The sequence below is a fragment of the Lynx canadensis genome, chromosome B1, assembly GCF_007474595.2.
Source record: "Lynx canadensis isolate LIC74 chromosome B1, mLynCan4.pri.v2, whole genome shotgun sequence".
In the NCBI taxonomy this organism is placed as follows: Eukaryota; Metazoa; Chordata; class Mammalia; order Carnivora; family Felidae; genus Lynx; species Lynx canadensis.
In genome coordinates this window covers 59,041,170-59,067,455 of record NC_044306.2, presented here as the reverse complement: position 1 = coordinate 59,067,455, position 26,286 = coordinate 59,041,170, and the positions used below count along the sequence as shown (strand labels likewise).

Sequence of the window (26,286 nt, the reverse complement as noted above, 5' to 3'; positions counted from 1 at the left end):
TAAAATAAATGAAGCCAACTGCAAAGGCTATACACATCCATACAAAATAAGATATTCTTAAAAAGACAAAACTATAGTAATGGAGAATAGATCAGTGGCTGCCAAGATGGGGGGTGCAGACTATATTAAGAAATAACACGAGAATTTCTGGGGTGAAAGAGTTGTTCTATGTTCTGTGGTGGTAGTTACATGAATTTATACATGTAACATATATATTTATACATGTGTTATATATATATATAATATATATATTACATATATATAAAATATATATAAAATATATAAAAAATACATAAACTATATATATAAAACATACATATTTATACATGTAACATATATATATACATGTGTTAAAATTCAAACTAGTGGAAAAGAAAAATAAAGTTAATCTTACTGTAAGATAATTTTTAAAATAAAATAAGTTCTTAAAAACAGGATGCTGATGCAACACCGAGGAAATGATTCCAGAGGCAGCTAGAGAGAAGTTAGGAGAGGTGTCTGAATAACTGGTACAGATATTGAAATCATCAGCCTCTGATTAAATAATATGTGGGAGCACCCCGGGATATTATTTACAGAAAGAAAATAACCAAGGAGAGAACCCTAGAGAATATCAGCATTTAAAGATTGAGAAGAATCCTATAGAAGATATTTAGAAATAGTAATCAGAGAAGTAACGGATAAATAAAGAGAATATGGTATCACAGAAGCCAAGGAGCAAATACCGAAGTAGTCATGAGATCAAACATCGCAGAATGGTCAAGTTTCAAGATGATTTTGTCATAATAAGCTGTGGACTTGAATGGAAAATTGAATAGTAGGTAAGCAGTAAGAGACAACAGGTTCTTCATTAATTTGAAGTGCCTGGCTATAAAGAGGAAGAGGAGGACAGGATGATGACTACGTAGAAATGTGAGGAACACAAATATATTTGTAGGCTAGGGAGGGTTACCAGTAAAGAAGGAACATTCAGAAAAGAGAGTCTGAAATAACTGATGGTTAGATAAGGAAGGTCCTTAAGTAAACAGATGGAAGTATGAGCTCTAAAGTCAGACTACAGAAACTTAAATACTTATTCTATCATTTCGTAGCTATAAAACCTGAGCTAGTTAATTTTTCTTTATGCCTCAATAGGATATAAACTGGCAATGTAACAGGATCTACCCCAGAGCACTGTTGTGAGATTAGAGTTAATATAAGAACGTAGAACCACACCTAACATAAAGTACCCAATAAATGAGATATTAATAATTATTAGAATTAAAATTATCAAATAGGATGGAATGGGAAAGATGACTTTTGAACAGAGGAAATTCTATCCTTTCCTGAGACTAGAGAAAACAAAGAAAGATTTGGTACAATTACAAATAAATTTATAAGTTTGGAGGCAGAAAATATGAGGAAATGTGGGACTCTTAAGCCTAATTTTCTCTATGAAATAATGATTATCCTCATAGAAAGATAGATAAGGGACAAAAATATAGAGGAAAATTTCCACTGTGGACAATGGGAGAGGCTGCTGACCATGAAGATATAAAAGGATGCTAGCAGGATTCAGCAGCTTGGCTGAAACCAGAGACCAAAAATTGACCTGACATTAGTCACTGTAGCTTTAATTTCCTCCAGCAACGTTCAGAAGCTTGAATGTAAAATAGTCACTAGCTAAGTAACACATAATAAGGAGGGATATGTCAACTCAGAAAGGAGGGCTCCCTAAGGACAGGCTAGTCAATTATACAGGTATGCATATAAGTCTGTGAACTTAATTTTCACATTATTCCAACAAGTTTAAAGGCATCTTTTTTGGAAACTACACAAATGTCCATCAACTGAGGTATAAATAAACAAATTATGGTACATCCACACAATGGAATATGATTCAACATGGAATAAAAAAAGAACAAACTACTGATACACATCAGCCTCAAAAAAAAATATATATATATATATAACTGATAATTTTGTATACAAGTTTTATTTTTTTTATTTTTTTTTTTTAATTTTTTTTCGAACGTTTATTTATTTTTGGGACAGAGAGAGACAGAGCATGAACGGGGGAGGGGCAGAGAGAGAGGGAGACACAGAATCGGAAACAGGCTCCAGGCTCCGAGCCATCAGCCCAGAGCCTGACGCGGGGCTCGAACTCACGGACCGCGAGATCGTGACCTGGCTGAAGTCGGACGCTCAACCGACTGCGCCACCCAGGCGCCCCTACAAGTTTTATTTTTAAAACTTTTTATTTAAGTAATCTCTACACCCAATGTAGAGCTCAAACTCCTGACCCTGAGATTAAGAGTGATATACTCTTGCCACTGAGCTAGCCAAGTGCCCCCTACATAAAATTTTTAAAAAGACAAAAGTATAGTGACAGGAGGTCCATCAGTGGTTTCCTATAGCTTCTGGTAGACTGACTGCAAAGGGACACAAAAAAACCCTCTCCCAAGTTTTATTGAGATATAAGTGCCAATTAATATTGTACTAATTTAAGGTGTACAACATGACTTGATACATATACATACATACATATGAAAAATAATTATTACAGTAAGTTTAGTTAACGTGAATCGTCTTACACAGTTACAAATTTTGTTTTTCTTATGGTGAGATGATAAAACTTAAGTGATGCTGGAATAGTGCTATACCATGATTGTGGCAGTAGTAATATGACTATATGCATTTCCCAATACTCACTGTGATATACATTCAACAGTGGTGAATTTCATTGTATTTAAATTATATCTTAATAAAAACCTAGTTTTAAAAAGTTCTTTATTTGAAGACCTGAGTATAAAGTTCTATCAAGCATGTTGATAAAGACAGCATTTAAAAGGAGCTTCCTTCACCTAGCCTAGTCTACTGTCCCAAGATGTAATCTCTAAAATAACAGGCAAAGAAGAGCATGGTAGGCAGAATTTTAAAAGCTCTAAAGTTTTTCTTTTCTTTTTTTTTTTTTTAATTAAGCTTTTATTATTTTTCAGGAAGGAAGGCAGGGAGGGAGGGAGAGAGAGAGAGAGAGAAGCTCCAAGGTTTCTTATTAATTCCTTGCTGCTCCACCAGACTCACAAATGCTACATAATCCCCAGGACTTTATATAGGATGGGTTTTATCTCCATGATTGGGTTATGTTAAATGAGATGACTGACATTAAAATAGAGACATTACTTTAAAAAAAAAAATTTTTTTTAAAGTGGGGCGCCTGGTGGCTCAGTCGGTTAAGCTCAGGTCACGACCTCACAGTCAGTGAGTTCGAGCCCTTCACTGGGCTCTGTACTGACAGCTCAGAGTCAGGAGCCTACTTCAGATTTTGTGTCTCCTCCTCTCTCTGCCTGTCCCTCACTCATGCTTTGTCTCTCAAAAATGAATAAACGTTATAAATAAATGAATAAATAAATAAATAAATGACATTATGACATTATGCAGTGAGCCTGACCAAATCACATGAGCCATTTATTTATTTATTTGTTTACATATTTATTCACTGACAGGAGATACTCGTGAGCTATCTATTTCTTTAAAATTCAACTATAGTTGACACACAATATTATATTAGTTTCATGTGTATACAGAGTGATTCAGCATTTATGTACATTACAAAATGATCCCACAGTAAGTCTAGTTATCATCTGTCACTATACAACTTATTACAACATAACTGACTATATTCCCTATGCTATACTTTATATCCCCATCATTTCTTTAAGTCTATACCACTTAATCCCCTTCACCTATTTTGCCCATTCTCTCACTCTTTGCCCCTCTGGCAATCACCAATTTGTTTTCTGTATTTATGAGTCTGTTTCTATTTTGTTTTGTTTGTTCATGTATTTTGTTTTTTAGATTTCATAAGTGAAATCATACAGTATATTGTCGTTCTCTGACTTATTTCACTTAGCATAACATCTTCTAGGTTCACCCATGTTGTCCCATATGGGAAGATTCATTCTTTTTCATGGCTGAGTAATATTCTTGTGTGTGTGTGTGTGTGTGTGTGTGCGCGCGTGTGTGTGTGTACACACTATATCAATGGGCACTTAGGTTGCTTCAATATCTTGGGTATTGTAAATAATGCTGCAATGAACATAGGGGCATATATCTTCTTGAATTACTCTTTTTGTTTGTTTTGGGTAAATAACTAGAAATGGAATTGCTAAGCCAGCTGGTATTTATATTTTTAATTTTATGAGGAACTTCCATACTATTTTCCACAGTGGCTGCACCAATTCACATTACAACAGTGCACAAGGGGCCCCTTTCCTCCACATCCTCACCAACACTTGCTATTTCATATCTTTTTGGTACTAGGCATTTTTCTTGACAGGTGTGAGGTGATATCACATGAGCTCTTTAAAATCAGAATTTTCTCAAGCTGGCTGCAGAAGTGGCAGTCAGGAATTTGAAACATGAGAGGGGTTTGATGCACAAGAAGTCATCTGTTGCTGAGATGAAGGGGGCCACATGGCAAAGACCTGACAGTGGTCTCTTAGAATTATTGATCCCTTGTCAAAAGCTAGTCAAACAATGAAGATCTCAGTACTATAGCAGCAAGAAAGTGAATTCTACCAACACTCTAAGCAGTGAAGAAGGTCTTACCCTACTTGAGCCTCAGATGAGGACACAGCTGGCAGACACCATGATTTTAGCTTTACGAGACCATAAGCAGAGGATCCAGTTAAAACATGCCAGATTTTTTACCCACAGAAACTGTAATAAATCTGTGTTGCTTTAAGCCACTAAGTTTATGATAATTTCTTACACAGCAACAGAAAACTAACACAGAGAGACCAATTTTATTTTTTTAAAAAAAATTTTTTTTTCAACGTTTATTTATTTTTGGGACAGAGACAGAGCATGAACGGGGGAGGGGCAGAGAGAGAGGGAGACACAGAATCGGAAACAGGCTCCAGGCTCCGAGCCATCAGCCCAGAGCCTGACGCGGGGCTCGAACTCACGGACCGCGAGATCGTGACCTGGCTGAAGTCGGACGCTTAACCGACTGCGCCACCCAGGCGCCCCTAGAGAGACCAATTTTAAATAGTATCTCTATCTCATCATAAAAAAGTTCCAATTTCAAACTTAACATTTATGAAGACTCCCCACAGTTAATTTCAGCACTCACTTCTACACACTGCCTCACATTACTAGTGTATGTATTCTTATTCAATATTAAGATTATAAATTACTCTAGAGACAAACTATGTCTGATGAAGCTTTAATTAAGCAACGTTTAATTAATTAACCTACTACCTCCAAAGTGTTTAACAAATTGCCTTGTTGTTAAATTAGCAGATAGAAAAAAAACAATATATAATGCACACACCCAACTAAAAAAACAAAACAAAACATTTTTTACTCTTATCTGCATCTTTCTTTTTTTTTTTTTATTTTTTTTTCAACGTTTTTTTATTTATTTTTGGGACAGAGACAGAGCATGAACGGGGGAGGGGCAGAGAGAGAGGGAGACACAGAATCGGAAACAGGCTCCAGGCTCCGAGCCATCAGCCCAGAGCCTGACGCGGGGCTCGAACTCACGTACCGAGAGATCGTGACCTGGCTGAAGTCGGACGCTTAACCGACTGCGCCACCCAGGCGCCCCTTATCTGCATCTTTCTAAGGTAAAGTTTTATGTATACATCTGGCCATCAAGGGAATGAAGAAATTCTATATAGAGTAACAAAGTGAATCTTGAAAGATCATATAAAAATCCCTGTCAAAATGCACTGCTGATCTCTAAGTTTTTTTTAAGTTTTTTAAAAATTAAAACAAAAATACTAAATTCTGATTGCAAGATGGCAAAATGACTCTATAGCTTCCCTTCTTGCAAAATCCTACAATAAAGTTGTTAAGTGAATAGACATCAGTGCTCAAAAACCAGCAAAACTCTTAGTAGTCCCAAGAACAGAAGGAATCCAGAGATAAAGAAAAGTCCAGAAAATCAGTTTTAAGTGAGAAACTTCATTAGCAAAAGCATGTCAGAAAGAATACTACCACAGAAGGTGTGAGCAACATGAAGCATGCCCTAAGACTTTCTGGAAGCTAAGAATACAAAAAGGTCTAGGAAAAGACAGTGGTTACAGTAAGAGTATTACTTCCATCGTATTATTCATCTCCAAAAGCCAGAAAGCACAGTTAGTTACCTTCAGATAGGAGTGATCAGAGAGGGCTTAGAGGTAAAGGTCAGGCCAATCCTCTGGGTGGCTGGTTATAACGAAGAAGAATGAGAGTCTCCTAAGCCCAGAAAATAAACGGCCAAGGTATTTGTCTGCAGAATATCAGTATGTCCCATCCATTCTCTACTCTCACTGAAAACTGCACAGAAGACAGTAGCACTCTCCCATCTCACCAGGGGGCCACTCAGGTAAGGAGCAATAAAAGATACTCCCAAATATGAACACAGTGTCGTGAACACCAAACATCTGATGAATGCTGACACTGTGAAATAGAGAAGTTAAAAACAGAAGAAACCAAGGTAAGGCCAATAGCACACTAAAAAAAAAAAAAAAACAAACAAACAAAAAACTAATCAATGACTATAGTATTATCAGAAAAATGAGAATATAATTAACGAGATTTAGGGGAAAACAAATTAGAATTCATGGACATGAAAACATAAGTTTCTAAATGAAAAGAAATTCATTAGATGGGCTGAACAGCAGAGTAGACAAAACAAAAGAATATGTTAGTGAGCTGAAATTTAAGCCTAGGAATACTTCTAAAACACAATAATAAGAGAGAAAGGGATAAAAAGGATAAAAAAGAAACACAGAAAAAGGGACCTTTGATGAAAGTTCCATGCTAACCATCTAATATGAGTTCTCTTAAAGAGAAAAAGGAGAAGAAGCAGTATTTGAAGAAATGGGGCCAAATTAATTCTAGACTTAAGGCTGTTGTGGACCTGCCTAGCAGATTTTATTTTTTATTTTTTTTTTTTATTTTTTTTTTATATGAAATTTATTGACAAATTGGTTTCCATACAACACCCAGTGCTCATCCCAAAAGGTGCCCTCTTCAATACCCATCACCCACCCTCCCCTCCCTCCCACCCCCCATCAACCCTCAGTTTGTTCTCAGTTTTTAACAGTCTCTTATGCTTTGGCTCTCTCCCACTCTAACGTCCTTTTTTTTTTTTTTTTTTTTTTTTTTTCCTTCCCCTCCCCCATGGGTTCCTGATAAGTTTCTCAGGATCCACATAAGAGTGAAACCATATGGTATCTGTCTTTCTCTGTATGGCTTATTTCACTTAGCATCACACTCTCCAGTTCCATCCACATTGCTACAAAAGGCCATATTTCATTTTTTCTCATTTAGCAGATTTTAAAAGCAAGCCTTGAAAGACTCAAATTGTTTCTAAGTAGCTTAACTGCATCCTAGAATAAAGCCCCAACATATTTAAATACAAAGAAATCCAAGATAAAATACACAATGCTGGGCATCTAATCACAAATTACCAGGTGTATGAAAAAGCAGGAAAAGAAGATTCCAATGAGGATAAAAATCAATCAAAAATGACAAAAATAACAGAATTATTACAAAAGGTCATTAAAACATCTATTATAACTGTGTTCAAATTTTTATTTTTAATGTTTATTTTGAGAGAGAGAGCACAAGAGGGGAAGGAACAGAGAGAGAGGGAGATGCAGGAACCAAAGCAGGCTCCAGGCTCCAAGCTGTCATGAACTCATGAACTGTCGTGAACAGGTTCATGAACTCATGAACCTCGAGATCATGACTTGAGCCAAACTCGGACGCTCAACCAACTGAGTTACCCAGGCGCCTCTAACTATGTTCAAATTTAAGAATGTAGAGAAAAGCATAAATACTATAGGGAGAGATGCAGAAAGTATAGAAATGACCCAAATAAACTGTAAATTAAAAAATACAAGATGAAAAAAATTTCTGAGATGAAAAAAATACAATGTCTGGATGGGATTAATAGATTAGACAAAGCAGAAGGCTTTGTCTAATGAACCTGAAGGCTGAAGGTATAGAAATAAAAACTATCCAAAATGAAAAGTAGAAAAAAGAGTGAAAAAAAATGAACAGAGGGATGTGGAGAGAACATCACACAGTCTAGTGGATGGGTAATGAGAATCCTGGAATCAAAGAGAGGGAACAGAAAAAAAGTTTTGAATAAATAATACATAAAATTTTTCCAAATTTGATGAAAATTATAAATTTGCAGATCCAAGAAGCTCAAAGAATCCCAACAAAATAAACATGAAGAAAACTACACCAAACTACATTGTAATCAAAGTGCTTCTAGTGGGGATGCCTGGGTGGCTCAGTCGGTTAAGGGTCCTACTTTAGTTCAGGTCATGATCTTGTAGTTCCTTGAGTTCAAGTCCCGCATTGGGCTCTCTGCTCTGAGCACAGAGCCCACTTCAGATCCTCTGTCCCTCTCCTTCTGCCCTTTCCCCACTCATGCTGTGTCTCTCAAAAATAAAAAAATAAACATTAAAAAAAATTGCTTCCAGTGATAAAATGTTAAAAGTCAATGGAGAAAAAAGATACATTACATATACAGGAAAAAGATAAGAATGACAGCAAACTTCTTGTCAGAAACAGGCATGCCAGAAGATAACTGAGAATCATCTTTAAAGTACTGAAAGAAAAAATTTTCAACCTATATTATACTCGCCAAAAATATTTCTCAAAAATGAAGGCAAAATATTTTTTTCAGACATGCAAATGGTAATCAAATTCACCAAATAACCACCACTACAAATTATTCAAGCAAAAGGACAAAATAAAGACATTTCCCAACAAATCTTGGGAAGTTTCTGTCCAAGAGAATTGCCAGAGAATATTCTCTACCATAAAGACAAACAAAGTGAGAGCAGAATAGAATATAAGGAACAGTGATGAGGAAAGAAATACATAAATCTTGATAGGTCTAATAATTGTTTTAAAATATTTCAAATTAAAATCTGTAACTATAATTCCAGATGCTATTAACTTTGGAGATATGGGGTAAGAGAAAACACAGGAGGTTCTCTTCTACTATCTACAGGAAGGATACAAGCACAAATTAATTCCAAAATCAAAAAACAAACTCATGTGTTAAAAATATAAAGGGTAACCATTAAAACATCTAAGTATCTTTCAATGACATTGCAAAGAAAAAAACTGCTAAAATTTGAAATAACTACATTAATTAACTCACATCGATACCAGTTAGGATGTACTCTAAGTTATAAATCTAATCAAAATATACTACCATATCACTGACTTATTTCCTAGGTTAGCAGGATGCCTCATGGTGTGGTGAGCTGATAGAAACAATCATCAGTTATTCTATGGACAAAAGGTCAAAAGGCATTTGTATACCTCTACAAGTCAAAACTATTAAGTTTTAAGTACTAAAATGATTATCTAAAAACCATTAATATCTTCTTGGATATGTGATTTAATTTAGTTAGCTGGAATAATTGGAGGTTTTAATATACTTTTGCTTCTAATGTGCTTTTGAAAAAATATGTAGTTATATTTATCTGAAGGTTTCCCATTTTTCTTCTACAATTCTTTGCTACCTAAAAGTATTTAAAACCAAAAGCATGTATGAAAAAACAAAGGCAACAATGTAAAAACTCATTTGTTTTAATATAAATATCTGGGTTGCTATGTCTACTTCTACCCTTTTTAAAGCAAAGATAGAGCTGTAAACTTACTCCTAATTAAGCAAACCATCAACAGAATTTCACCTTGGTATAAAAGACAAGGCCGAAGAGAAGTTAAGATACGTCACAACTTTTTATTCAGTAAATGTTTAAATGTTTGTAAAGAAATATAATTCATTTATACCTACCTTGTTCCAGAACTTCACTCTGAATATTAATATGCTCAAAATCTCAAAAAAAAAGAAAAATCATACCATATGCCCTTCGGCTCGAGCTTTATTTTGCCGTGCTTCCCGTTTTCGCTGTAGGAACTCTTCCACTTGTTTAGCTCTTTCCACAGCTAGTTGCCCTTTTTGCCTAAGTAATTCGGACAAATAGCAAAATCAGAAATTCTGAACATTAAATATTTCAAAAAGTTAAAAATTAGATTTATTCAAAATGTTTTCTTTGTTGCAGAATATGAAGACTGATGTGAAATAAAACCTTCTTAATGAAGAAATAGCTACATATATATTAGTATTCACTACCTAAATCACGTTCTTTACTATTCTTTTATTTGTTTTGTTTTTGAGAGAGAGAATACATGCACGCATGACTGCGAATAAGTAAGGGGCAGAGAGAGAGGCAAAGAGAATCTTAAGTAGACTCCATGCCCACACAGAGCCTGACACGGGGCTCCATCTCACAACTGTAAGATCATGACCTGAGTGGAAATCAAAAGTGGGATACTAAACCAACGGAGCAACCCAGGTGCCCCTTTCTTTACTACTTATTTTAAAATTGTTTTTTAAGATCATTTGAGAGAGAGTGCAAGTTGGGGAGGGGCAGAGAGGCAGGGGAAAGAGAATCCCAAAGAGGCTCCATGCTGCCAACACAGAGTCCAATGTGGGACTCGAACTCACAAAACTGTGAAATCATGACCTGAGCAGAAACCAGGAGCAGCCAACTGAATGAGCCACCCAGGTGCCCTGTTCTTTACTATTTTAAATAAAAGTAAAATCTATTCTACTACTCCAAATCTTACCAAGGTTTCTCTTATATTTATTTATTCTACATATAAAATTATTTTAGATTATACTTCATTATAGAAGAATCTCAATATTTTCCAGTAGTTAAGCTTTTTTCAGAATTCTGTATCAAATATACCTAAAAACCTTCTTTCAACAATATTGAAGTAAAATTAAAGCAGCATAGCAGCAATTTCAAAAATGAAAGGAATAAAAAGTTTGTGTGAGCTTTCAAAGACAAAAAGCAATGTCTGAATTCCTTGAATATTAAAAAGTAAAATGGATAGGTTATATTACTGTATCTTTCTCTGACAATTATTAAAGAATGTAAACGTGTTAAGCTTAGGCTACAAATAAAAACTACAAGTAACAACCATTTATTGAACATCTAATATACGTTGTGCCTGTTATTCTGTACCTAATATATACAGTGCCTTTTACATATTATGCCTGTTGTATATTTTGAGAGATAGAAAAATGAATAAAACCCAGCTCCAATAATCAGAGAACTCATAGCATAGTATCAACTGCAGTTAATTTTGGAGGTGAGTCAGAAAGATGAGCAAGTGGACTGGCTGTGCCTCTACTCAAATTTTGGCTACTAAGGCACACAAACTTCCTACAGCCTTTCTTCAAGACCATAACTAAGTTATGCTCTGAAAAATACAGGAAATAATGCACTTTCTGTCTTCCAATAGGTTTAAACACTTTCTGATTCCCATCACTGGAATTTTATAGGATTAGATAATCTCCATAGCTGGTTAAGAGCCTTTTATTATGACTGTCAGGTATGTGTAGGTAGCTAACTCTTAATCTAGTGTCACATCATCAAATTCAGAAATGTACTTTACATAACCCCTGGTAGATTGAGTAGATTAAGAATAATGAATGAGAGAAGGGGGCCAAAATGGTGGAACAAAATGGAAGGGTTTTTTTTGCATCTCTCTTCCCTGAAATGCAGCCAGACCAACACTAAACTATCCTGCACACCTAGAAAACTGATTGAGGATTAACACAACAAGCTGCACAACTTGAACCACAGAACTCAGCAGGTATGCAGCATGGAGACGTGAACTGGGGGAGAGAGAAGCTGTGGAGGGCAGGGAGCTGTCTTTGCTTGTGGAGAGGACAGAGACGGGGGGAAGAGTACGGGAAAAGCATCCCCCCAACAAAAGCAGTTGGAGAGAAAGAGGAAGAGTGGAAACAGCTGCAAGGGACTGAACAAAACAGGGAGAAAGGAGAAAGGAGAAAGGAGAGAGGAGAGGGTTTAAATTCCATTAACACTCTCTAAACAGGGGAGCACAGAGTCTAAAACACCACAGCTCGATACCTGGCAGTGCTCTGGTAGGAAGGGTGAATCCCCAGGAGCAAAGAGAGAAGTCCCAGGGGTCCTCAGGTAACACGGGGAGAGGTGGTTCCCCTGATGAAACAACATTTGGTAGAGGCTGTGTGGACATCCGACAGGAAAGAGTCCCAACAGACCCCAGAGATCAGCCACATTCACTGATTTTGGAACAAGGACGTTGGGGGTGAAGCCTGGCACCAGATGTGTGTTGTGATTTGCCATAATCCCTGAAATGGTGCTGCCACATGATCACAGGAACTTTTTCTGGGGCAGGCTAGTGCCCGGCTTCAGTCTCTGAATATTGGCAGTAGCACGGCTGCACGAATGTTCCTTGGTGCAGCTGGCATCTGGCCATTGCTGGGCAAGACCCACCCCCAGAGGGTCTGAGCAGGTCAAGGCCGCAGTCCCTCAGAAGTAAAGTGTTGGTAAACACAGCCGCATCTGAGATAAAACTCAGGAGGGAGGTGCTACCTGGCAGCCTGATGGTTTGGTCACGGACAGTGTAGAAATGGGGAGTGGACAGAAGCCAGAGACAAAGGAGGGGTGCTGGTTGAGGGCAGCACAGACTTCTGAAACTAGAGACTGGGTACCTGGGTGACACCATTTTCACTCCTCCCACGCATGAACATACACACCTACATGCGCCACAACAATCCACCCCAGTAAGCTAAGCAGTGCCATCTAGTGGAGAATGGAGCCATTAAACTAAGCCTCCCCACAACCAGAACTGGGCCAACCACAAGTCTTGAAGAACACCATAAGTCTCTCCACCTGCTTAGTTTATGGACTGTAAAGTGCTTCATAGTTTGACTCCTAGGGGAAACTGTATGTAATTTCAATCGTATCTCATTCTGTTCACCGGTCCATCTATTCAATTTTTGTTTCCTTTTTCTTTCTTTATTCTTGAATAAAGACAGAAAAAAAATTAATTCTTTTTTCCATTTTTACATAAAAAGATTGTTCTTTAAATATTTTCTGCTGTATTTTTCACTTTTTTGTAAATTTTTAAAACTATTTTGTCATCATCTCCTTTTATTCTATTTTACTGTATTCATTTTCTCAAATTTTCTAAATGTTTTCCTTTTTTCTCCTTTTTTTTCTTTTCATTCCCTTTTTTCTCTATTCTATCAAGCTTCTTTCAACAACCAGACCAAAACACACCTAGGATCTGGCATCCTTTATTTGATTTTTTGTGTGTTGTTTTTAATTTTTTAATTTTTATTTTTTTTACTTTATTAATTCCTTTTCTTCCTTCAAAACGACAAAACAAAGGAATTCACCCCAAAAGAAAGAACAGGAAGAAATAACAGCCAGGTACTTAGTCAACACAGACACAAGCAAGACAGAATTTAGAATTTAGAATCTGAACAAGAATTTAGAATCACAATCGTAAGAATACTAGCTGGGGTTGAATATAGATTAGAATCCCTTTCTGTGGAGGTAAAAGAAGTAAAAGCTAGTCGGGATGAAAGCAAAAATGCTATAACTGAGCTGTTCTCGAATGTATGCAGTGGTGGCAATAACGGAGGAAGCAGAGCAGCAAATCAGCAATATAAAGGACAAACTTATGGAGAATAATGAAGCAGAAAAAAAGAGGGAGACTAAGGCAAAAGAGCAGGATATAAGAATTAGATAACTTAGTGACTCACTAAAAAGGAATTAACATCAGAATCATAGGGGTCTCAAACCTTATGTGAGCAAATCAGAGCAGAAAATTTTCCTAACCTGGGAAAAGACACAGACATCAAAATCCAAGAAGCACAGAGGATTCCCAATAGATTCAACAAAAACCAACCATCAACAAGGCGTATCATAGTCAAATTCACCAAATACTCAGGCAAGGAAAGATTCATGAAAACAGCAAGGGAAAAAAAAAGTCCTTAACCTACAAGGGAAGACAGATCAGGTTTGCAGCAGACCTATCCATAGAAACTTGGCAGCCCAGAAAGGAGTGGCAGGATATATTCAGTGTGCTGAATTGGAAAAATAAGCAGCCAAGAATTCTTTATCCAGCAAGACTGTCATTAAAAATAGGAGAGATAAAAAGTTTCCCAGACAAACAAAAACTAAAGGAGTTCGTGACCACTAAACCAGCCCTGCAAGAAATTTTAAGGGGGACTCTCTGAGGGAAGAAAAGATTAAAAAACAAAAAAAATAGACCAAAAGCGACAAAGACGAGAAAGGACCAGAGAACAACAACAGAAACTCCAACTCTACAGGCAATATAATGGCAATAAATTTATATTTTTCAATGCTCACTCAAAACATCAATGGACTAACCACTCCAATCAAAAGACACAGAGTAATAGAAATGGATAAGAAAACAAGATCCATCTAAATGCTGTTTACAAGAGACCCATTTTAAACTTAAAGACACCTTCAGATTAAAAGTAAGGGGATGGAGAACCATCCATCATGTTAATGGACGTCAAGAGAAAGCTGGAGTAGCCATACTTATATCAGACAATATAGATTTTAAAATAAACACTATAACAAGAGATGAAGAAGGGCCGTATATCATAATTAAGGGGTCTATTCACCAAGAAGATCTAATAATTATAAACAATTATGCTCCAAACATGAGAGCACCCAAATATATAAATCATTTAATCACAAACATAAAGAAACTCATTGATAACACCATAATAGTAGGGGACTTCAACACCCCACTTACAACAATGGACAGATCATCTAAACAGAAAATCAACAAGGAAACAATAGCTTTGAATGACACACTGGACCAGATGGACTTAACAGATATATTCAGAACATTTCATCCTAAAGCAGCAGAATACACATTCTTCTCGAGTGCACATGGAACATTCTCCAGAATAGATCATATACTGGGAAAAAAATTAGCCCTCAACAAGAAAAAAAGATCAAGATCATACCGCGCATATTTTCAGACCACAACACCATGAAACTCAAAATCAACCATAAAAAATATTTGGAAAAATAACAAATACTTGGAGACTAAAGAACATCCTATTCAAGAATGAATGGGCTAACCAAGAAGTTAAAAAGGAAATTAAAAAGTACAAGGAAGCCAATGAAAATGATAAGACCGCAGCCCAAAACCTCTGGGATGCAGCAAAGGAGTCATAAGAGGGAAGAATATAGCAATCCGGGCCTTACTGAAGAAGGAAGAAAGGTCTCAGATACACAACCCAACCTTCCACCTTACAGAGATGGAAAAAAGAAAAAATAAATTACAAAACCAGCAGAAGACAGGAAATAATAAATATCAGAGAAGAAATCAATGCTACTGAACCTCCCCCCCAAAAAAAACCCCAGTAAAACAGATCAATGAAACCAGGAGCTGTTTCTTTGAAAGAATTAACAAAATTGATAAACCCCTCACCAGTTTTATCAAAAAGAAAAAGGAAAGGACCCAAATACATAAAATCAAGAATGAAACAGGAGAGATCACAACCAACACAGCAGAAATACAAATAATAAGAGAATATTATAAGCAATTATATGCCAATAAAATAGGCAATCTGGAAGAAATGGACAAATTCCTAGAAACATATACACTAGTGAAACAGAACATCTGAACAGACCCATAACCAGTAAAGAAACAGAATTAGTAATCAAAAATCTCCCAAAAAACAAGAGTCCAAGGTCAGATGGCTTTCCAGGGGAATTCTACCAAACATTTAAGGAAGAGTTAACACCTATTCTCTTGAAGCTGTTCCAAAAAATAGAAATGGAAGGAAAACTTCCAAACTCTTTCCATGAAGTCAGCATTACCTTTATTCCAAAACCAGACGAAGACCCCACCCCACTAAAAAGGAGAACTACGGACAAATTTCCCTGATGAACACGGATGCAAAAAATCCTCAACAAGATACTAGTCAACTGATCCAACAATACATTAAAAAAATTATTTACCATGACCAAGTGGGATTTATACCTGGGATGCAGGAATGGCTCAATATCTGCAAAACAATCAATGTGACACATCATATCAATAAAAGAAACGACAAGAACCACATGATCCTCTCAACAGATCAGAGACAGCATTTGACAAAATACAGCATCCTTTCTTGATAAAAACCCTCAAGAAAATAGGGACACAAGGATCATACCTCAAGATCATAAAAGCCATATATGAAAGACCCAACACTAATATCATCCTCAATGGAGAAAAACTAAGAGCTTACCCCCTACAGTCAGGAACACAACAGGGATGTCCACTCTTACCACTGTTATTCAACATAGTATTGGAAGTCTTAGCCTCAGCAGTCAGACAACACAAAGGAATTAAAGGCACCCAGATCGGCCAGGAAGAAGTCAAACTTTCACACTTTGCAGAGGACATGATAGTCTATATGGAAAACCCAAAAGATACTACCAAAAAACTGCTAGAACTGATCCATGAATTCAGCAAAGTCACAGGATATAAAATCAATTCACAGAAATCAGTTGCATTCCTATATACCAATAATGAAGCAACAGAAAGAGAAATCAAGGAATCAATCCCATTTACAATTGCACCAAAACCCATAAAATACCTAGGAATAAGCATAACCAAAGAGGTGAAAAATCTATTAAAAGCTTATGAAAGAATTTAAAGAACACAGAAAAAACTGGAAAAATATTCCATGCTCCTGGATTGGAAGAACAAACATTGTTAAAATGCCAATACTACCCAAAGGAATCTATTAATTCAATGCAATCCCTATCAAAATAACACTAGCATTCTTCACAGAGCAGAACAAACAACGCTAAAATTTGTATGGACCCAGAAAAGACCCCGAATAGCCAAAGCAATACTGAAAAAGAAAACCAAAGCTGGAGACATCATAGACTCGGACTTCAAGATGTATTACTAAGGTTTAATCATCAAGACAGTATGGTGCTGGCAAAAAACAAACACTCGGATCAGTGGAACAGAATAGAGAACCCAGAAACAAACCCACAAACTTATGGCCAACTAATCTTTGACAAAGCAGGAAAGAGTACCCAATGGAATAAAGACAGTCTCTTCAGCAAATGGTGCTGGGAAAACTAGACAGCAACATGCAGAAGAATGAACTTGGACCACTTTCTTACACCATACACAAAAATAAACTCAAAATGGATGAAAGACCTAAATGTAAGACAGAAAGCCACCAATATCCTAGAAAAGAAAGCAAGCAAAAACGTCTCTGACCTCGGCCACAGTAACACTTGACATGTCTGTAGAGGCAAGGGAAACAAAAGCAAAAATGAACTATCGGGACCTCATCAAAATAAAAACCTTCTGCACAGTGAAGGAAACAATCAGCAAAACTAAAAGGCAACCAACGGAATGGGAGAAGATATTTGCAAATGACATACCAGATAAAAGGTTGGTATCCAAAATCTATAAGGAACTTATCAAACTCAACATCCAAAAAACAAATGATCCAGTGAAGAAATGGACAATAGACATGAATAAACACTTCTCCAAAGAAGACATCCAGGTGGCTAATAGACAAATGAAAAAATGCTCAACGTCACTCATCATCAAGGAAGTATAAATCAAAACCACCATGAAATACCACCTCACACCTGTCAGATTGGCCAACATTAACAACTCAGGCAATGACAGATGTTGGCGAGGATGCGAAGAAAGAGGATCCCTTTTGCACTGCCGATGGGAATGCAAACAGGTGCAGCCACTCTGGAAAACAGTATGGAGGTTCCTCAAAAAATTAAAAATAGAACTATCCTATGACCCAGCAACTGCACTACGAGGTATTTATCCAAGGGATACAGGTATGCTGTTTCGATGGGACACATGCACCCCAATATTTATAGTAGTGCTATCAACAATAGCCAAAGTATGGAAAGAGTCCAAATGTCCATTGATGGATGAAAGGATAAAAAGAAGATGTGGTGTATATATACAATGGAGTATTACTCGGCAATCAAAAAGAATGAAATCTTGCCATTTGCAACTATGTGGATAGAACTGGAGGATATTATGCTAAGCAAAATTTATCAGAGAAACACAAATATCATATGACTTCACTCATATAAGGAACTTAAGATACAAAACAGATGAACATAAGGGAAGGGAAGCAAAAAATAATATAAAAACAGGGAGGGGACAAAACATAAAAGACTCTTAAATATAGAGAACAAACAGAGGGTTCCTGGAGGGGTTTTGGGAGGGGGAATGAGCTAAATGGATAAGGGGCATTAAGAAAGACACTTGCTGGAATGAGCACTGATCCCCTATACATAGGGGATCAATCACTGGAATCTACTCCTGAAATCATTATTGCAGTGTATGCTAATTTGGATGTAAATTTAAAAATAAAAATAAAAAATACTAAAAAAAAAGAATAATGAATGAGAAATTTGTATATGCCTCTGTAGTACACATGTGCTATACTCTAGCCATCATATTATACACTGTATAATTATAAGATTATTATCTAGTCTGGATGCAACATATCTCCTACATATGTCCAGGCAAGGCTTGATTCTAGTCGGCTATAGGCCCATTATACAAGGCTGGGTCCAACAAGGGAGGATAAACTTTAAGAGAATATGATACTCGGATGTGTGATATGAAACTGTATGTCTTCCAGGCTCTTTTGGGGAGTCCTAGACGCTTACACAACCACTTGCAATTAAGTAAAATGCTGATCTCACTGCTATGTATCCTGACCACATCTCAAATCTTTGTAGAAGTAAAACATGTTTGATTTCCCATCCTAAGATACCATGTTCAATGTGTGTCAATCTAAACCTGCAAATGACATATATTAATACTTAGAATTATTTTACTAAAACCTGATCGTATGTATAACAGTTTTGATTTACAGATTTTCATAGTACATATATAAAGTACTATCTGTTGTATTTATTTATATCATTTATAGGTTTTGCTTCTCGAATAATCTTTTCCTGAGCTGGTTTAAATAAGCAGGTTTACGTTACTCATTGCTTCCATCACAAACTTACAACGTGCAGTAATTTTTAACATTATTTCTTTTTCCCTCTCATTTATTAAACAAATACTTATTGTCAACTATTTGCCAATATTATGTCGATCTTTGAAGATGTAAAGCTATATAAAACAGAATTCCAGAAATGCGAGGTTGATTGGATATATACAAATCAGAGCAATAAACCTTATTAAAAGAATAACAAAAGACAAAAATTAGTTTAATTGATTCTATAGCCCCTCATAATGCTTAAAAACCTACAAACTGTCTTAATTTTTCACATGCATTTCTGTTAACTACTTCATATACACCAAAAGAAAAATCCATACTCATATTCATATTCCTCTCTAAAATAATAAAACTACACTAAACTATGGACACAAACTGTGCTAGACTCATGGAGATAAGTCAGAAATAGTCAATTTATTTAATAGTGATTTTCTTCATTAAACATTATTAAGAATTCAGAGACACTTACTGTTCTAGACAAATTAAACACTCTATCTTTTGAGTTCCAAAATTATACTGCCTAAAATAAGTAAAACAGTATTCTAGATTCATAGTATAGCAATGATAATATAAATACTGTATAAACCACAATTATATAGTAATAAACTAGGAATTTGGGAAAATGCAGAGACATTAAAATGGGTTAAAAGGAAGTAATTATTCTAAGACAAACTCATTTTTTCCATCTTGAAAAGAGGGGAGGGGAAAAAAGGAGTAAGTTTTTTCGTTTCCTTTTCTTACACATTCTTTTACATCCTTTTCTTATTCATACAAAGGCATGAATAAGTGCCAAGGTTACTTCACATCCACAGCTCAAATCTTTTACAGGTAAGAGGTATTTAAAATTTTTGAAGGATGATTATGAGTGACTATTTTAAGAGGCAATAATAACACAAAAACATGTAACAATCTAGGTAGAAGAAATAATCAGAGAAATAAAAAATGAGTCAGTGTGGTTTAAGGTAGAAGAGCTAGGATGGCACAGAGTTAATGAGATAGGAAAAGGATATATGGGGTTTATTCATTAAGTTTCCTCCTCTGTTCCGTGGCATAACGTCTATCTGATGAACGGAATCGGTGTGAGCTTTACTCAAATTAAATGATACAATACAGAGAAAAAGACTTGGAAAAGTAAAAGCATCTATAAAACACAAATGTTAAGAGGCGCTCAATAGTTTTATAAAATGGTCTTACATGACTGAAGCTAATTGAATGGAAGGTCATCCTTTGCAACAAATGTACCACTCTGGTGGGGGATGGTGATAAGGGGGAAGGCTATGCATATGGGGGGACAGGGATAATATATAGGAAATCTCTGTACCTTCTCCCTCAGTTTTGCTGTGAACCTAAAATTGCTCTAAAATAAGAAAGTCTTTTTTAAAAAATCTAATTGAAGATGTATGTTAAGACATAAGACACAGATAGAAGCAAAGTCAGACTGGCCAGAGTTGCTGATAAGAAGGGAAGAGGAAAGATAAGTGAAGTCATAAAGGAGCAGGCAAATGTGGGCATTGCAAAATATAAGAAAAAGAGAATGTGAAAGAGTTAGTTGTGTATAAATTTCGTTTGCTGATTCAGTTTGAATTAGGGAAAAGAACTGACCAGGAGCAACAATGACATACAAATTTTAATAAAACCAGATGCTTTGACAATGTTCTTTAATGCCAATGACCACTAAAAAGTACAAGGCAAAAGAATCATAATATTTAAATTGGAGGAGACCTTAAGTATTAACTAGTCTAACTTCTTGCTGAATAAACCATTCCTCTAGTCCCACCTGGATATACCTGGCACATGGCCATTCAAAGCTCTAGTTTAATAGTTTCAGCTTGAGGACATTCACCAAACCGCATGATGGTCCACCCATTGAACAGCCCTCATAATTAGCTAAAATCTGTTTGTCTACTTCTCCTAGTCATAGTAATTCTACACTGTGGAAATATATAAATAAGTCTGATTCTTCTTCTACGTGAAAAGCCATCCAATTCTTCCAAGCTTCCTCCTTTAAGTATATTTTCTTTAATGGTGGCTGGATTCTCCCAGCTCCTTTAACTTTCCTAATAAATAATCCTCACTAAAGTCAACATGGCACAACAGTTAAATGAGTGAACTCTGGAAACAAACTGTCCACTTTCAAATGCTAGTTTTACTAATAAACAGTTATGTGGCCTCCAACATATTATTTGTTTATGCAGTGTCTCAATTTCTCCCATCTGTAAAATAGGGAGAATAATAATACCTGCTCCATAGCACTGGTGATAAATAAATAAGTAAATACCATAGGCACTTGCCATTATTCATAGTAGTTATGTTCTAAAAAGTCACCATGAGTACTGAATTAGAGAATACTGAATCATTATCCCCTAGGAGAAATACAGGGTTATGTTCCTGCTAGCCTCTTATTACAACATCTTTGACAATGGATTGATATATAATTTTTTTTTCAACGTTTTTTATTTATTTTTGGGACAGAGAGAGACAGAGCATGAACGGGGGAGGGGCAGAGAGAGAGGGAGACACAGAATCAGAAACAGGCTCCAGGCTCTGAGCCATCAGCCCAGAGCCTGACGCGGGGCTCGAACTCACGGACCGCGAGATCATGACCTGGCTGAAGTCGGACGCTCAGCCGACTGCGCCACCCAGGCGCCCCGACAATGGATTGATATATAACATTGTTTTATGTGTGTTTCTATTTAAAGATACTTTATTCAATGTATACAGCCTGAATTCTCAGCCAATAACACCATAACTCACATTGGAGCAAAGCTCATTTGACACAAATAATTCCTCCACAAGGCACATCATAACCTTTCTGGACATAGGAACACCAGACAACACTTCAACACTGTGTTTGAGGGCCATTTTAAACAGTGAAATCACCAAGAATATGCACACAAGTGTAAAAAAAAAAATGTGAATACAACACAAAAAACACATTTGTGTATGAGTGCTGAAACAAGAAAGCAGAACATTGTCTTTTCAACCTCAGCTTGGAATATGTGCATTGGGTGCCCCAAATTTTTTGCTGCTCTGTGCGTGTCCATGAATGACCATGAAAGCACTGGGAGTATTGATTGTGGGGTTATGCATAAATTTTAGCAAGTAGTCAAATTCACAAACACGCAATCCATAAGTAATAAGAATTCACTATATATGTAAATTACTTGAAAGTGGTCCTGGAAGGAAGTGTCCAATTAAATATTAGCTCCTATTTTTATTATCGTTATCCTTACAAATCACTATTTTTATAGGTATCTAGTGTGTCAATACCCTTTTGTGTAACCAGTATAGAATACAGTGAAAACTTCAACTCCTCTGCTACTTTAATTTTATATATTTTAAAAACTTCTTGGCATGCCTGGGTGGCTCAGTCAGTTGAGCGTCTGACTTTGTCTCAGGTCATGATCTCACAATTTGTGAGTTTGAGCCCAGCGTCGGGCTCTCTGCTGTCAGCACAGAGTGTGCTTCTGATCCTCTGTCCCTCTCTCTCTCTGTCCCTCCTCTCTTTGTGCTCTCTCTCTCTCTCAAAAGTAAACATTTATTTTTTTTTAATTTTTTTTTAACATTTATTTATTTTTGAGACAGAGAGAGAGCATGAACAGGGGAGGGTCAGAGAAAGAGGGAGACACAGAATCCGAAACAGGCTCCAGGCTCCGAGCTGTCAGCACAGAGCCCGATGTGGGGCTCAAACCCACTGACCGCGAGATCATGACCAGAGCCGACATCGGACGCCCAACCGACTGAGCCACCTAGGTGCCCCAAAAGTAAACATTTAAAAAAGAAAACTTCTTGGGGCACCTGGGTGGCTCAGTTGGTTAAGCATCCGACTCTTGGTTTCGGCTCAGGTCATAATCTCACAGTTCTTGAGTTCGAGCCCTGTGTCGGGCTCTGTGCTGCCAGCACAGAACCTGCTTGGGATTCTCTCTCTCCCTCTCGCTCTCTGCCCCTCCCCCACTGGCTCACTGGTGCTCCTCTTTCTTTCTTCCTCTCTCTAAAATAAATAAATAAACATTAAAAAACAAAACAAAAAAACACTTCAGCTCTTAAAAAGCTACTGGTACTGGAAGGGGCACTATCATATACTGTTAGAATGAACATAAATTGGTAGTTTTTCCAGCCAGAAATTTAATAATATTTAGTTAATAAACGCATTTAGTTAAATAAATTTGATAAATGTATTAATGTTTATTTCTAGGATCTTTACCAAGAACATAACTGACCAACTCCTTTAACCCACTAACTGCCCTTCTAAGATTCTATTATACAGAAATGAGAAACATAAAGTTTGGCAAAAAATATTCCAAAAAAGTGAAAAATTACAAATGATGGATAAATTATGGTAATTCAGGCACTGGAATCTTACAGACATCAAAATTCCCTTGCAAATGATTTCAGCATGGGAAAATGCTATAGTAAAAAATGTTAGATTACAAAAAAACCCCACCAGATACAAATTTGTATACATGACTTGATCTCCAGTGACTAAGGAAAAATATATGAAGAAAAAGTGCAAGAAAAAAAGATCAAAGTCTTCACAGTAACTGCCTCTGTAGACAGCAGTAGTGATTTCCATTCCTGCTTCCTAAAACCCTCCTATACTTCACAGTTTTTCCAAAACACCTGTATCACTTCGGCAAGCAGAAAGGCTAGACAAAAAAGCCACTTGTGACTTTCCTTTTCCCATGAGCAAACAGGGGAGAAAAGAGGGATGAATGTTTGGTTAAGAATCCTATAAAAGGGATGTGACAAGATAGTTAGCTTCTAGTATTTTTAAAACAGGAAATATGTGAGCAGCTCTGAACTAAGCAAAGGAAGCAATATTAAAGGGGGACTTGAGGATAACAAGGAAAAAAAGGAGTAAATGCCTTTGAGTAAAGCAAAACATTGAGGGGCAAAGACAACAGCTTAAGTATGAGGGAGGAGTAAAAGTTGTTGATCCATTTAATAGGATATATATGTAAATATGAGACACTGGGTATTAGTAAGCATGGAATTAGGAGAATATCACACACACAGTAGTTAAATCTTCTCCTTACCAATGATGACTAGGTATAAAAGATAAGGGCAAAGACAAGAAAAGAAAAGAAGAAAGAAAGAAAAAGAAAAAGAAAAAAGATAAGGGCCTTTGTTTTTTTAAGTTTATTTATTTTGAAAGAGAGAGCACATGAGCAGGGGAGGGGAGAAAGAAAGGGAGAATCCCTAGTTCGATGCAAGCCTTGATCTCACAAACTACAAGATCATGACCTGAGCTGAAATCAAGAGCCAGCCACTCAACCAACTGAGCCACCCAGGTGTCCCCAAAAATAAGGGCATTTAAATTCTTATAGCACAATTATACCAGCTTGAAGGCTTTTCTATTATTTTTCTTTTTCATTTACAAGGAGTTTGCAAGAGAGAAGCAAATCTTTGAAACATGTTTAAACTTGCTTCTTTTCCCCTAATTTAACCTATTGTGAATATATCCTCTACAGGATCCGAAATTAAAAGAAATAAATTGGACAACTCAGTATTAAACTGTAAAATCAACACACTAAAAAAAGGGGGGGGGAGCTGTAAAGCTACCCTATTGGGAGACAAAGGCAAGGTTTTGTTGAGACCCGATTGCATTAATATGTACAAAAAAAAAAACAAAAACAACTTGAGATGATAGTATTAGATGCAAAAGTAATGGTGAGAGAGATGAAGGATGCCCAAAAAGCTCCCCCTGCAACCATCCAAGCAATGACCAAGGGAGGAGATGCTCAACTCAGCCTCGAGACCTCTTCATACAGGCCTATTTCTACTATACAGACTCATATGTCAAGATGTGAGAGCACCCCAAAGGACCAACTAATTCAGGCTCAGAACAGCAGTTGTGACTAGCGAGTGTTCATTCTCTGAGCAGTGGTATTCTATCACTAATTTTTAATAGTTGTCAACAATAGAAAGAAATGACTACATATTTTCTACAAATCCAAATTTATTTAATCCAAAAGGATAATCTATATTCTAAAATGGCATCAATCTACATTTTTCACATCAAAATGTCCATTCTTTTATCAAAGGATGGAATTAGGGCTGATAAATTTTTTAAAATGAACTTGGCAAAATTAAAAGGTAGTAGAATTCCTCAAGCAGGTCCTCTATTTATTTTATTTTATTTTATTTAGCTAGTAAATAAATGCCAATCTAAACGAAAGCCAGAATAATGAATAGGTATTAGCCAGGCAAAATGGGCAGAGGCAAAGTCATGCTAGGCAGAGGGAGCAGGAGATGCAAAGGAACAAGGATGAGAAAACACATGTCTTTTACTTCTCCACTCCCAGAAGTACAGAAAGAGGGAGCACAAAAATAAGGAGTATACAGGCCTCTCTGAGACCTTGTAGGCCATTTAAAGGCTATTATTTGATCCAGGGGCCAAGGGTCATTAGCTCAATTTCTCTCAATGTGTGCTATTTATAAACCTTTTCTAGGTATAAATTTTTTTCTAGGTATAAATTTTTTGGTCAGATAATTTTTCAGACTCAAAAGTTCATCAAATTTATTCCTGTTAAATTATATCTAATTCAGGTTCATAGTAGCTCTGGTCTACTGAGATTATTTTGTTTCCTGATCAATCATACCACACATTTACTATTTCTTTCCACTTTACATCTTCTGGAAATGTGATGACTGTATCCTTTAAATGTTTTTTAATGCACCCCTTAAAAATGAAGATTAGTTTGAGGAGGACAAGCCTCTACATATTTTTATTTGGATGACATGAAAATACCGACCAGCAGCCTCTGCATATAATTCTTTAACCAGTTACTAATCCACCTAACAATCTTTATTTATATTTCTTCACCTTATCTACATTGAGACACCCTGGCAACAATAAATTGCTTTGGTTTACCTACTCTACGAGGTATCTAATTTTTTCACAATGCTTCTAGACCAACAGAAATACCTAGTAGTTCCATTTACTAATTAATTACTACCAAACTGTTTGAGTAGTGGTCTGTGCTTTGTCCAACAGATGTAGTTGTGTTTCCCTTCAAAATTATAAAATATCCATGGCACTATGATGCTCCAGTTTGCCTCACCACACAGTTTGAGAACTAAAGTTCTAGCCTATAATCCTAAAAAACAAAACAAAACAAAACAATTTGACATAATATATTCTGTGTGAATTTATACTTTGTCCAAGTGATTGCTACTTCCTCCTAAGATGTTTGCAGGCATCACTTTTAACCTTGCCAGGGATCAATATGAAGAAAACTGGTCTAGTTTATAGACTATGTTTTTTGAAAATTATATGACACTTGATGATCTTTGGTTGTCTGCCAATTCTTCTGTTTTCCATATCCTCAAACAAAACCAAAATAAATTCACTGAGTATATATGAAACTTCATGCAATCCTTGG

The 26,286-nt window shown here is 36.3% G+C and overlaps 1 protein-coding gene across 8 annotated transcripts in view; it reads right to left on the bottom strand.

Moving 5' to 3' along the window:
* NEK1 (NIMA related kinase 1) overlaps positions 1 to 26,286 on the bottom strand; it is a 225,673-nt gene that overhangs the window by 119,726 nt on the left and 79,661 nt on the right. For all 8 annotated transcript variants that reach the window (XM_030312772.1, XM_030312764.1, XM_030312765.1 and 5 more), the window contains one exon: positions 9,869 to 9,971. In XM_030312772.1, coding sequence (XP_030168632.1) covers positions 9,869 to 9,971 — 103 coding nt within the window. The remainder of the gene's footprint in view (positions 1 to 9,868; positions 9,972 to 26,286) is intronic.